At 33.5% G+C, this 12,869-nt stretch overlaps 1 protein-coding gene across 5 annotated transcripts in view; it reads right to left on the bottom strand.

The window, feature by feature from the left end:
- Positions 1-12,869, bottom strand: part of LOC149922037 (thrombospondin type-1 domain-containing protein 7A-like) — a 99,070-nt gene that overhangs the window by 31,383 nt on the left and 54,818 nt on the right. For all 5 annotated transcript variants that reach the window (XM_090163218.1, XM_090163220.1, XM_090163217.1 and 2 more), the window contains one exon: positions 11,893-12,171. In XM_090163218.1, the coding sequence (XP_090019344.1) occupies positions 11,893-12,171 (279 nt within the window). The remainder of the gene's footprint in view (positions 1-11,892; positions 12,172-12,869) is intronic.

Raw genomic sequence — 12,869 nt, 5'->3', positions numbered from 1 at the left:
AAATCCTTAGCTGTAGGTATAGAATGTATTTATTTGCGAATAGTGAAAATAACTATGTGGAAATTCTTTTTAACGAGGCTTCTTATCGCCTTCATGCGTAAGCGCCTTCGTCCTAAAACGGCAAATCTATCGGGTTTCTCATTAGTTCTCTTAAACTGACGTCTTCGGATTGAAGCTCCTGCCAATGATGTTTTTCCTCTCCTACCACTAGTGCCGGGAGAAAATTCAACCAAAATGTCCGCGGATCGTCTCAACATAGCCATTAAATAAATAAATTCTTGGCTGTAGTGATGGTGTTTACCAAATTTTAAAGTTTGTGTGTAGAAAATTCATAAGACTTTGGTTATTCAAAACTTGACCAATGATTTGGGCTATGCGAATTACTAGATTTTGGAGAAATTATGGATTTTCCTGATATTTCTATAAAAAGAATTTCGGTAGCTTTTTCAAGTATTTAGCTGATTTTTTTACGCTATTGTACAACTTATTAAAAAGGATATCCTTAAACACTATTTAAGCTAAAGGGAAACCATATATTTCACTAAATTCAAAGGCATTTAATCGTAACAAAAGTGAAGCCCGAAATTCACCGTAGACTGCACCGAGTAATTCACTCTTTACGTTAAAAGAATTTCTGTTAAAAGAGATATTTGGGAAAAGCAGTTATCCATTTCTATCGAAAGATAGGTTTTACTCTTCTGTCATTTAGTGACTTTTCCAATTCAAAGTTTTTTAGAGAACCTTTAACGTGTATTAAATTATTTTTTACTTTCAAAATACTTAGGGGATTTCCTTTTTTTAGAAGTTTGGCTTTAAGCCTCCGGATATTATCTCCTACTTTAGCCATAGGCGCATTTGCACAGGAAAATAACTTTTTGAAAAATGGAAAACTCGAAACTAGGACGAGTTGTTAAAAAGTGTCGTTGAAAGAAATATAATTTCCATTTGCCCGGCCAGGTCGTAACAACGTTTCTTTCCTATTAAGTAATTTTATGACCTGAATAGATTTGGGAGTTGGCATTAAACTGCCCGTTGCTATTTAAACATATTTTTGTGGTGACTTTCGATGGTAATTGGTAAATAGTGACATCTCAGAGCCCAGTAATTTACCACGTGTAGACGAGGCTAGCAAATATGATTGGTAAATGGAAATGGCTTTATTTTGTTAATAAATAGTTTAAATTTATCAGTTTCCTTTGATTCAATTTATTTGGCATAGAATCGTTTTTAGCCAACAGATATGGTGTAAACATTTTTCTCCAGTGATTTAATTTAATGCGCAGTATCTATTTAAACCCGATTTTCGGTGGGTAATAGCAGGGACATGGTTTATATATTTACACAGGTTAGACTACTTCGGCTCAGAGATGGACGCTTATGAGCTTCTCCCGCGATAATTTGAAAAATTCTACTTCGCGCCTTCAGCGCCGGCTTGTGTAAAGTTTCTGAACTATTATCAACTATTGTTAAAATAATATTTATATTTGAAAATGGAGCACCACCTATATTTTAAATTTAAATGTATCGTAGATAATTAATAAATTTTAAAATACATATTATCAAATTATAAATACGGTAGCTCATTAGTGTATTGATAATTAAAATTTATAAAAATTTAATTTATAATAAATTAATTAGTACTGTTTATATACATTAGAGGGCGTACCAGTAGCATAGTAGAAAACAGGGTTGCCTGTCAGAAGAACTTAAGAGGCTCAAAACGCTAGAACGTATAGTCTAACCTGTGTAAATATATAAACCTGGCAGGGACGTGTAGAGACATTTCGGGCCCCGGGGCAAATTATGTCATCGCGGGGGCCCTCCTAACTGAAATTTACAAGATTGGATTGCTCTTCACCAGCATCCTATGGGCACCCAAAAGGCATACTTCGGGGCCCTTTTCCCCAGGCCTGACGATTTTGCCACCTGACCCCACCTATAGTATGGCCCTGGATAGTAGTCCGTGTGAATTTAAATCCGCCGTTTTTTGTCCGCAAATGCAATAGCTGTTATTTACCACCGAAAATCAACTTTTGTTAGGAGTTGTCAAAATTGTATAAAATGAAACATTCAATTTTAAATTTTAGAACATTACCCCATCAGCTAATAATTAAATTGGCTTAAAAATTTAATAAAAAGAACTACGTAAAGTTCTAATTATTATTGTGATACACCGATTTTATTTACTAGTGAAATATACCGTGGTAGCTATGATTTTTAAATTGTATCCCATTAAATTAGTTGTTTTTAAATTTTTCCGCTTTTTGGCAGTGGTATCTATAAAGTCTCACATGTTACATTATATTTGTAAACAATTTTTAGACATTAATTCCGTCAGTTCACGCAAGACTTCAAATTGTCTATCCGTCGAAAAGTTCGCTTTATTGACAAAGAAATAAAAAATTATTTTGGTTATAATTTTCCAAACATTCATTCTTTTAGCTCACGAGTATTTTCAATTTGTCTAGCTATCGATAATGTTCTCTAATGGATAGTCTACATAAAGTAACATGAGTTTATCTCAATTTGGAAAAACGTTTAATATTTTTCAGCTTAAGCTAGATTATCAGAAGCATCTGGTTTTCTAGGTAGCTAACTAGGTGTCATATACAAATATAAACCATTTCTCATAGACATTAAAAATAATGTATAATAAGATAATGTTATCGTGGTCCCTTCTTCTACCTAACAACGGCGACACTCCTGAAAGAAAAACTAATATAAACCCGCTCAAACCGAAATATTTTAACATTAAAAACAAATAGAATATAACATGTTGGAATTTATAGACGGCCCCTACTTAATTAGCCGACACCCCCGACAGATAGGCAATTCAAAACTCATGTGAACTAAAAGAGTAAAAAGTAAAAAAATTAATATAATATTTTCTTCTTTTTAGATGATCCCTATTGGCTACTCAAAATCTGGGTGCTAATGAAAAATAGATTATTGTGTACTTCCTTACTTCAAACTGGATCACGTCTTAATATCATTCCCAATTTAGATAATAATTATTACAGACTCGAACAATTACCCAAAAAATTTAAAATTAGCGTTAGCAGAAACAAAACTTTTTTTAAATATAATTTCACATTTTGAACTGAAAGATTGAATGTTTTAAAATTATGACAAGTAGAATGTAACTTTACAGACGACCAGTTTTTTATATTTATAACTAAGTTTTAACGAAAGAAACATTGTTGATACTTTGAAAGAAGTATTGTTTCATATCATAATTTGAAATCAGTCTTGCGAAAAACTGGAAGGGAACTCTGAAACCAAAATATTATTCAACTGTTTTCATTTTTCCTCACTATAACAATTTTAAAAGCTATACTCTCTTTCTATGAATGAATAACATCACGTTTTTCGAGTTCTTTCTAAAAGCGTTGGCTTAATTCGGGAATATTCTGGAGTGGAAAACCATATTTCTTTAGTAACTCGAGAATTTTCAGCTATGATAACAAGAATTACTGAGACCACCTATTTGTTTGACGAACTTAATTAGCCACCAGATTTTAGGAAACCGCAACTAGAAATACAAGTACTTTTTTTCAACCGAATTGTTGCTGCATTTAATCTAATTAGTAAATTTTATTAAAAATTTGCAAAACAAATTATTGAAAGCTCAGATTACCTCCAAGACAAGGATTTTTCGACCTTATAATAATATAAGTGTCGGGCTTACAAGTCATCTTTTCGACTTCGCCCTTTTCCCTTTTTGTATGATCTATTTAAAGAAACTAATAAATGGAAATTGAATTGAATTGAATTGAATTGAAATAGTTCGCTAATTAAAATGATCACTCTGACACAAAAATTGACTACAAACTTTAAAAGGTTTGTAAAAACTAATAAGTTATTAAAAATATTTCAGAACGGAATATTCACAGTGACGTAAATCTCTACAGTAGACCATCTTCCTTCGAAATAACATCAGCTTCTACTTTAAAAATAAACGATTAAACTATATTTTAGGACTAACGATTGAACAGAATTTGTAAATAAATTTGTAAATTAACTAATTGACTATTTTTATAAGATTGTTGTTGCTGTGTTGATACTCTAATTTAAGTGTTAAACAGCTAACTAATCATAATAAAAACATTCATTAAGTTAATACAAGATGACACAGGCCATAATGGTAGCCTCATTTCGGACCTTGTACCCCCGATCGGCCCTGCCTGACCCATTGTAAATTCTTAAAGCCCGGATGCCCTATGAATTGTCAAGTAGCACATAAGAAACTATCAATCAAAAGCTTGATCTAAAAGGAAAACAAAGTGCCTTATTAAAAGCACTAAACCTTGTCTCAAATATAAAAAATGTAGAAATACCTCAGAAAAATGTTATTTAATCCATAGTGGACTGAACAGCCACATAAAACAAATGCGTTTATGGCTTCAATAACAACTTGGTGGCTCAATATTTTCGATCTAGTGATGTACCATTAACACTTTTTGCTTAAAAAGACGAGACTAATAGAAATTGAACGACGTCTCACTTAAGTTTTTAAAAAGTGCCGTTGAGGAGCCGTGGAGCTAGCGGTTCGGTGTATTCATAACCAGCATCATCTTCATCGCCACTGATCGTATCAAAAATAATAGTATCTTTCTAGATCTCGAGATGATGAGGTAAGGTAGGAAAATATTTTCACAAATTGTTTAGTAGCAACCCATTTTATTTAATAACGCGATCTTTTTCCGACTGCCAGAGCACTCCCGGATTCGTTTCGGAGCTCAGTCTTAATGCTAGCTAAATGATTAGAAATTGGGTAACGAAATGTAATGCGTAACTAATTTTACCATAAAACATTCCACGCGTATTTTCTTAATATTTTAATAGCAATTTCTAATGTCTCTTAGAGAGTTGTGTTCAGCTTTCTATATTGCTAAGTATGTGATTCACTTCTTTTTCGAAATACTCTTCGGAAAAATATAGTTTGGAATAAATATGTGAATACAGAGACTTTCTGAACTACTACACCGGAAAAATGAGTACACAGGGTCTAAACAAAAATACGATCCAGTGCTAATAAGTCAAAATTTATTTTTAGTACGGATTTGAAATTTTCAGGTCACGTCTTCAAGGTCATAATAATAAAAAATACCTATTTTGACCAATAACAAGTCAAGGCATTTTAGACAAAACAAGGAGGCTGTGATGAACATAATGTACCAGAGACCAGGTTGAACAGCTAATAGCTCGAAAAGTACTCTTTCAAGAGTATTAACATTTGCTAGACATTCTCATATGGTACGGGTCTTTAGAATTTGCGAACTCGGTTTTCCTTCATCTGACGGTTCAAGGTCATTCAAAGTTTATCTCGAGAACCAATGATTAGCGAAATGTTTCCAGTTTAAATATTGTGTAAATTAAAATTTTAAGTCTAAATGTCTTTAACCTGATGTTAACCACCATGATAGAGTCTTTTCAAATTGGAACCATTTATCTAAATCCATTGGTTCACGAGATAAACTTTGATTAACCTTGAACCATGAGTTCAAGGTCATCGATGTTTGCAAATTCTAAAGACCCTCTACCAAATGAGTATGTCTATCAAATTTTGAAACTCTAGAATGAGTACATTTTAAAGTTATTAGCAACCTGGTCCCTAGTAACATTGTTTTCATCACAACCTTCTTGTTTTGTCTAAAATTCCTTGACTTCTTATTGGTAAAATTAGGTATGGTCAAATTATTTAGACTTATAATGTCACGCCGAACAATTTTCTAATTGAAACACACTTTGTATCTTTAATGGTTTGTGACACTTTTTAATAGAATGAGATAAGAATGGAGTTTAATTAAAGATTTGGGGAATATAAAGTTAAAAGTAAATTCGTTGTCTAGGGGATGAATTTTGGAATATGATTAATTTAAAATATAAGTGTCAACATTAAAAGAAAAACAAATACACAGAACTGGCAATGGTCAAACATTTATTTAAAACGTTAATTACTAAAAATAAGCTAACTTACAAACTAAAATATTTACAGAAATAAAAAAAAGATTGGCTAGTTTCCCATATGCGACAAAGGTTTTTACGATACGGTAGGAGTGGTTATGGCGACGGTGAGTCCCGGGACCATAGCGCAGCTCCTGCCTTGTGAAAATGCGGCGACTTGGCTCTTGACACGGCTCCAGAGTTACAAGATGGCGGCAGCACAATTCTTGTTGTCCGTAGCGCCAACCACGACCGTATATATTTTTACCAATGGTAAGACGAGAGCCTGAGCCACGAGGGCATTCTACACCGCGCTAGAGTTCACGCGTTAAAAAAAACAGCAGTCCGGTAATCCGGATCAGCTAAGTACTGCTTCGAGGAGCTTGTGGTTGACGACTCATGTCGTATTGTTGAAAACAACCCTTTTTAACACCTCGTCAGGAACTGGGCAACTTCCATGACGTAGGGGAACTGGGGTTTTCGATAGAGTTCGGGCCGACACGGCTGCAACCGCTTTTTGGGGCGATGGATAAAACCAGTGGAATGTTTTTGAGCGCTCCCCGCAGAGTGCAGGAGCGAGCGTCGCCTTTTTGTCGAGAAAACCAGCATTAAGGGAAAAACCAGCCATTGACAACATTTCAAAAATATACGAGTATCAAACAATTCGAAAATAACATTTTAATAAACCTAATACTAGAATGATTGACCATAATTTTAATTATTTGGGGGGCAAAATTACATTTATTTATTTATTTGTTACAGGTTCTCGAGATAAATTTTGAATGACCTTCAAGAAATGGTTCAAGGTCATGCAAATTTCCGTTGTCAAGTTACCCCATGTACGTTCTATATGTCCTGAAAATTTCAAATTCCTAGCTAAAACATATTTTGAGTTATTAGCACTGGATCGATTTTTTGGTTTCACCCTGTATATACCTACGCACGTTTTTCACGAGTAATAATAGATAATTAAATAAAATACATATTGAGGCATGACATGATTAAGGGTATTATTCCGCTATTTGGAATTTCGCGAAGAGTCTGCAAAGGTACCTATTTTACTGCCTTGTCCTAAGTGAATAATTATCCCCTAAATGTACTCGGAATTCTTAAAAATCTAAAGTCATCCCTGGCTAAATTCATTAGGTTTCCCAAACATTTATAAGAAGCTTTCAGCATTGAATTGTCTATATATTCTCCAAGGATAAACTTCGGGTTTCAGAGTTTCCTCGTCCTTTCATAATGATTTGTAAACCTAAGCTATATTAACGACTTTGGACAGTGGTACAAAACACTTCATCCATTATGAACGTGACAGCTTACGTAGAGGAGTGAGCTTCACGCCACTGGGGAAACCGCGCATAAGCCTCTAAAATCGGGCTGGGAAGATGTGACAGCGTTGCCGGAGAAACCGAAAGCGCCTATTATGACGAAAATATCGTAGACGACAAATCCTGAGCCATTTTTTTAGTGAGTCAGCCCGGCAGTCGTACTAATAAAGTTGTTATCAATTAATCGAGATTTTTCTAATTCAGGAGTTGTAACAAATTTCAATATCTAAAATACTGATAATAAAATATACATTAGTCCGTGTAATTTAAGTGCTAAACGACATAATTTATTTAAATAAATAAGGTTATTAGTTGTTTACAATGATTAAATTGGTTTCGAATTTATAGGTAAAAAATATCGAAATTTACTTTTAATTAGCTATTGGCCCTATTTTACTCTTCAAAACCAATGGGTCGAATGGTTTCAAACCTTGAAAGGTCAATGGCATTTTCGTGTTGATAATTATACCTCACTAATTAAGGTTTAGATACCCAACCATATTGCAAGTATAGCTTAAGGAAATTTCCCTGGAGGAACACTTAACTTGTCATTACGACCACGATCACATGGCAGATAAAACTACCTAGTTTTTACCGATTCCCATCAAAGTGAGATCGAAACAGATTGCGATTTTACTCGTTTAAAGCCTGACTCGGTGGCGCTGATTGTCTGATAAGAAAATAAGATGATTAACATTAAAAACAGTTTGGTATATTCATATTTTTTTATATTTTCACAATCAAAGAAATGTGTATTACAATTTTTCGATGGAAAAGTTGAATTGGAATCTCAAAAAGATAACTGGTTAAAGATAACTTATTTCTAATTTTATTCATATTTATTTAAAAACAGCTTTAGATGTTCGGAACTTGTATGTTTTGAAATTGTTGCACGTAGTATAAAATATAAATGTGGGCAGAAAATTACTCTTTTGATGAATGAATTACATTTAAGGATTAATTTAAAAATCCGTACCTTCTATTAACTTTAAATTTCCTTTAATATCCGAATTTAATCTTCTTTTTAAACTACTATTGGATTTAAAGAATTTAGATAGCTTTATTTGCGTTAGTTACAATAATTCATAAAATGCCATGACCGAAACTCCAAAAGTATTCTATGTAAAATATTTTCGATAGTAAAGATTGTTGAAATATTTAAATGCAGGTAAAATATCAATCCATAAAATATTATAAATAAATTTATTTTAAAGGTCTATTTTATCTTCCTTCAGCAGTAAATGGAGTTTTAGTATTTCAAGGGCATTCCCTAATTACGGAATGCGGAAACCTCCTATAATCGAATGAGGCCAAGTTGGCCATTTATAAGTTGTAGTGATCCTGTTTTAGAAAGTTATTATAAATATTTTTGGGGCTTTGCCGAAGCCACGGTCCCTGGACATAATAAAGCCACTAATTACCTAGTATTAAACCAATTTCTTTATTAGAGGGATCAAAACTGATTGCCAAGTTACAAGTACCCAAACTATTCGTGGGCGCTGGTTCGTGAAGCAGAGCGGAGACGGTAATTCGGCGCGTAGCTAGGACGGATAAAGCAGTCGCTCACTATCTTTTGATTGGACAGCAGTGATGAAAGGGACTGCATTCATGCTAACTATTTAGTAGTCGTGAGTTCTGTGGTAGAAATAATTTTTAAGTCACCAATCTCAAAGTTTCTCAAAGAGACCAAAAAGTTAAAACCTAAACCAATTTTAAGAAATTAAAAAACTTACAAAAACTCTTAACATAAGTTGTTCGAGCCAACATAGAGACGCAATTCTCGAACCCAATAGATCTTCGAGTAAAAAAACTAAATAAAACTAACATAAATTCCAACTATAGACTGGTTTCGTCCTAAATGGTGCCCATCAGTACCGTGCGGGAAATCTGGCTTGCGATTATTACACCGAAAAGATAAACTAAGCCTTACATAAAAAAATTTCAAAACGCGTTGCATAACAACGGAAAGTTTCTCAATTTTTTAGGGCATGTGTGAACTACTTTCAATAAACTAGCATTAAAATTGTTTTCAATAGCTATTTTTCAACGCAGTATTTAAACGTTTTAGCAGCTCGTGAGCCCGTATAGCTCAAGAGTTTCTGGATAACTTTAGTTAAAAATTTTAAGTTAAAATGCAATACTACGCTGCAAAACCCTTTTTATTAATTCATTTAAAAATAATATAATTAATTATTTAATAATTAGAGGGAACTGCGTTTCCCCTTATACTTATATGCTAGAAAGCGAACTTCATGCTGTATGTAAAACGATGACTGATAATTTTCCAACTGCAAGCTAGGCATTAAGAATATTCAAAATATTTCAAAACTAAAAATAATTTCTTGGATTTTTTAAAAGTAATGATGTGTTCTTGAATTGAAAAAAAATATGTTACATTCATTCGTTCCATTTTTAGAATTAATAACCCTTTCAAAAACTATTACAAGCCAAAAATATGTACATAAGTAAACATGCTTAGGCAGTGAAATTTTTCATTACTAGGCGGATTAATACAAGTAGTAAATTTTGATTGAAACTGCCTTAATGGTGTAGGTGGATACTTCTTAATTCGTAGACATATACTATACACTTCTGCTGTCCGGGTATGTTTAAAATAAATAAATCAATAAATAAAAAAATTGTTGAAAACGCTTTTAATCTCAAAAAGTGTTTAATAATAAAGATATCGATATTTTTATAGATTAAAGGATTTAAATTTTCCTTCGTTGAAAAAGAATCAAATGAGTAATAAAAATTTTTAGGCTGTCGCGTAGAAGAATGCCGTATTAAATATTTTATTACCTATTGGTTCCGTGTATATTTCCCATCAGAAAAATGCACCGTTTATTACTTATACACAATACAAGTTTTATCTTAAGACCATCGTATTGATCGAAGAATTACATGAATTTGAGCCAAGGTCGTTCAGTTAAAAATGTGTAATAGCGGTTTGCAGCTCTTTTAAAAACCTTTAGACTGCATAGACAGTTTCATTACCCGAGGATATTTTTTAAAATGAACTTTTTCTCCTTGTGTATGAGCTTTGGTATATTGGAGAAAACGTTAGAATTTAAATATTTATCAAGGTGGATAGTACATTTGTAACCAACTGAATCGTAAATCCCCTAAGTCGTAAGCTATATACTCGTAACGCTATTATTCACTGTTGCAACGTTCTCCTTAAATATTTTTCCTAGATGGTTGATGTACGTCTTCTATTGGCTTTTTTCGCACTAGACCGTAAATTAGTAGCGTAAGGTTGGCCATCAACGGTGAATGAAGTATGTTCATCGTATTTTTCGTTGAGTGTGATGTCTGGCGGCTGAGTTTTATAACTAAACTTCTAGAAACTTCCGACATTCGCGTTCCTACATTGGACTGTGTAACGGGAAACGTCCTTTTACATGCCTAGTTTTTCAAATAACCGTTCTAAGAGGGTGTGCTGTTCGGTCCGTTCAATCAAAATTTGTATAACTTTATATATGCACCTTCTTCTGCGTAGAGTTTGCAGGTAAAGGGGTTTTTTCCCGAGCTCTTCAGCTTCCCCTTTCATAAACACTTGTAGAGGCTAACGGTAATAGTAAGTTTAGGGATCTCTCCTACTCAAATTAACGCGGCCACCTGAATTAATTTCATTAAAAGTCGCTAGATGACTTGGGCCTAAGGTGATGCGTTGGGTATTAGTCTATCTGATTATTACTATTATTATACAATTACAACAGCTTTTTGAGTGTTTAATTGTTTTCGAATTTTTGGGCATTCGTTCGTGTGAAATTTTTAAATTTTTAACAACACCCTCGCTGTATACGGATTGTTTACTCAAGTTCGTGAGAAAAAATAAGCATGCTATTTTACATAACGAAATCCTCGGTTTTAGAAGAAATTCTATAACATCCCGTTTAAAAATTGGACTGAAAATGAATGATTTTAGGGTGTTAGTTATTATGATTTTTGATCTAGAGCTTGAGCGATATGAATATACATTTTTGTCATAAAGTAGGTTTAGGAACACAACCAATCTAAATTAATTTTTATCAGCAATAGAAATATACTCAGGGCTAAAATGAAAAATGAATTGCGTACAATTTAAGAGTAATATTGCATCACAAATATAAATGTAAAAAGTGAAGTACAACTAGTTTGATTGGGGGAGTTTTTTTTTACAATCACCACTCGATGCAGTTTAGATTTATAATGGGATATATTTTTATCAGTATAAAACTCAATAAAATGTAGGGTTTTTCACCACAACACGGTATTTAACGTATTGCTAGTGTTTTGGTTAGTTTCCGTTTTAAAAGGGGTTATTTTGCATATTTTCAATCTTCTTTAACGGTGAATACATTATAAAATAACCTTCATTCTAAATTTTTATCGTTTAATAATAAAAAGCCAGGTGTTCTCTAAAAACCATTATCTTAGCTTGTGCAATATAAAACACTAAATTTTCAAAAACCTAATGTTGGATCAACAAAAAACGGAGTAGAACTCGCAGCGAATGTTCGACACAAATCACATCCAACAACGAAATGAAAATCTCAAATCCCATTTCTTAGATTAGGGTTTCCCTATAAGCCTACTTTAGAAAGTTTCGGAGAAGTTGGTTGGCACTTACCCGGCAAGAACTGAATACGGGGTCCGTCGGACACGTTCTTGGAGACATCTAAGCCCATCTTTACAAAGCAGCGCCCCTGCTGTGCGGAAAACAAGATCTCAGAGGCGCTCCGACCAACGGAAGAGCCAGCAGTTCCCAGCTCATCATTTCCATCGCCGGCGGAAGCAACGCTAAAATGAGAGCCTATCGGGCATCGGCACAAACCAGAGACTAAGTCGCATTGAGCGCCCAGATATTCGCAACCCGCGACGCAAGGATGGGAGTCGCTCGAGCAGCCACCTAGGGGTGAAAGGAAGAACTTGCTTCACAAATATACATTGTATATCGTCTGTTTGGAGCCAAAAAGTAGTAACCCGAATATTTCACGTGTTTTGCAAATAGCGATTGAAGTTTAAAAATCGTTTTACCATCTTTCCGAGTACCATTTCGAATATTTATTTCGTGGAAAACGTTCCATATTAGGTAGCTGTAGCTAGCCTGAACTGCACCAGCCTAAGCGAGTAATCGAGAACTATTTAAATAGATTTATTGTTCAGTAGTAAATCCAAGTAGCGTCATACTTTTTGAATGGGTTTATATATAAATATATCTATATATTTCTGTTTGAAATCTCAAAGTGAAAAATTATTGAAATTGAAATATGAAAACCATTCTCGCAAGAACAGAATACAAAACTTAGTTACGCTATCGAGCTGTTTAAATTTGGGTCAATGAATATTTTAATTTTAACAGAAACCTATCGAAACTGGAAGTAGTCGTAAATTTGTTGATACAAATTTAAGTATAAAAATCAATTGAATTTAACCTGTAACTAGGATGATAAAATACGCGAAAAAGTAAATATGTCAGTTTTATGATTAAAGAGAAAATATCTGAGTAGATAAATTAATAAGCACTTCATTCTAGGCCTTGGCGTCAGTCTGATTTCAAATAATTTTATCTGCATACCATTTGTACTACGGAAAAATATTGGCGAA

Source organism: Leiobunum rupestre, chromosome 11, assembly GCF_980474605.1.
Source record: "Leiobunum rupestre chromosome 11, qqLeiRupe1.1.hap1, whole genome shotgun sequence".
In the NCBI taxonomy this organism is placed as follows: Eukaryota; Metazoa; Arthropoda; class Arachnida; order Opiliones; family Sclerosomatidae; genus Leiobunum; species Leiobunum rupestre.
The sequence above is the reverse complement of the archived record's forward strand: the minus strand, read 5'-3'. Positions and strand labels throughout refer to the sequence as shown.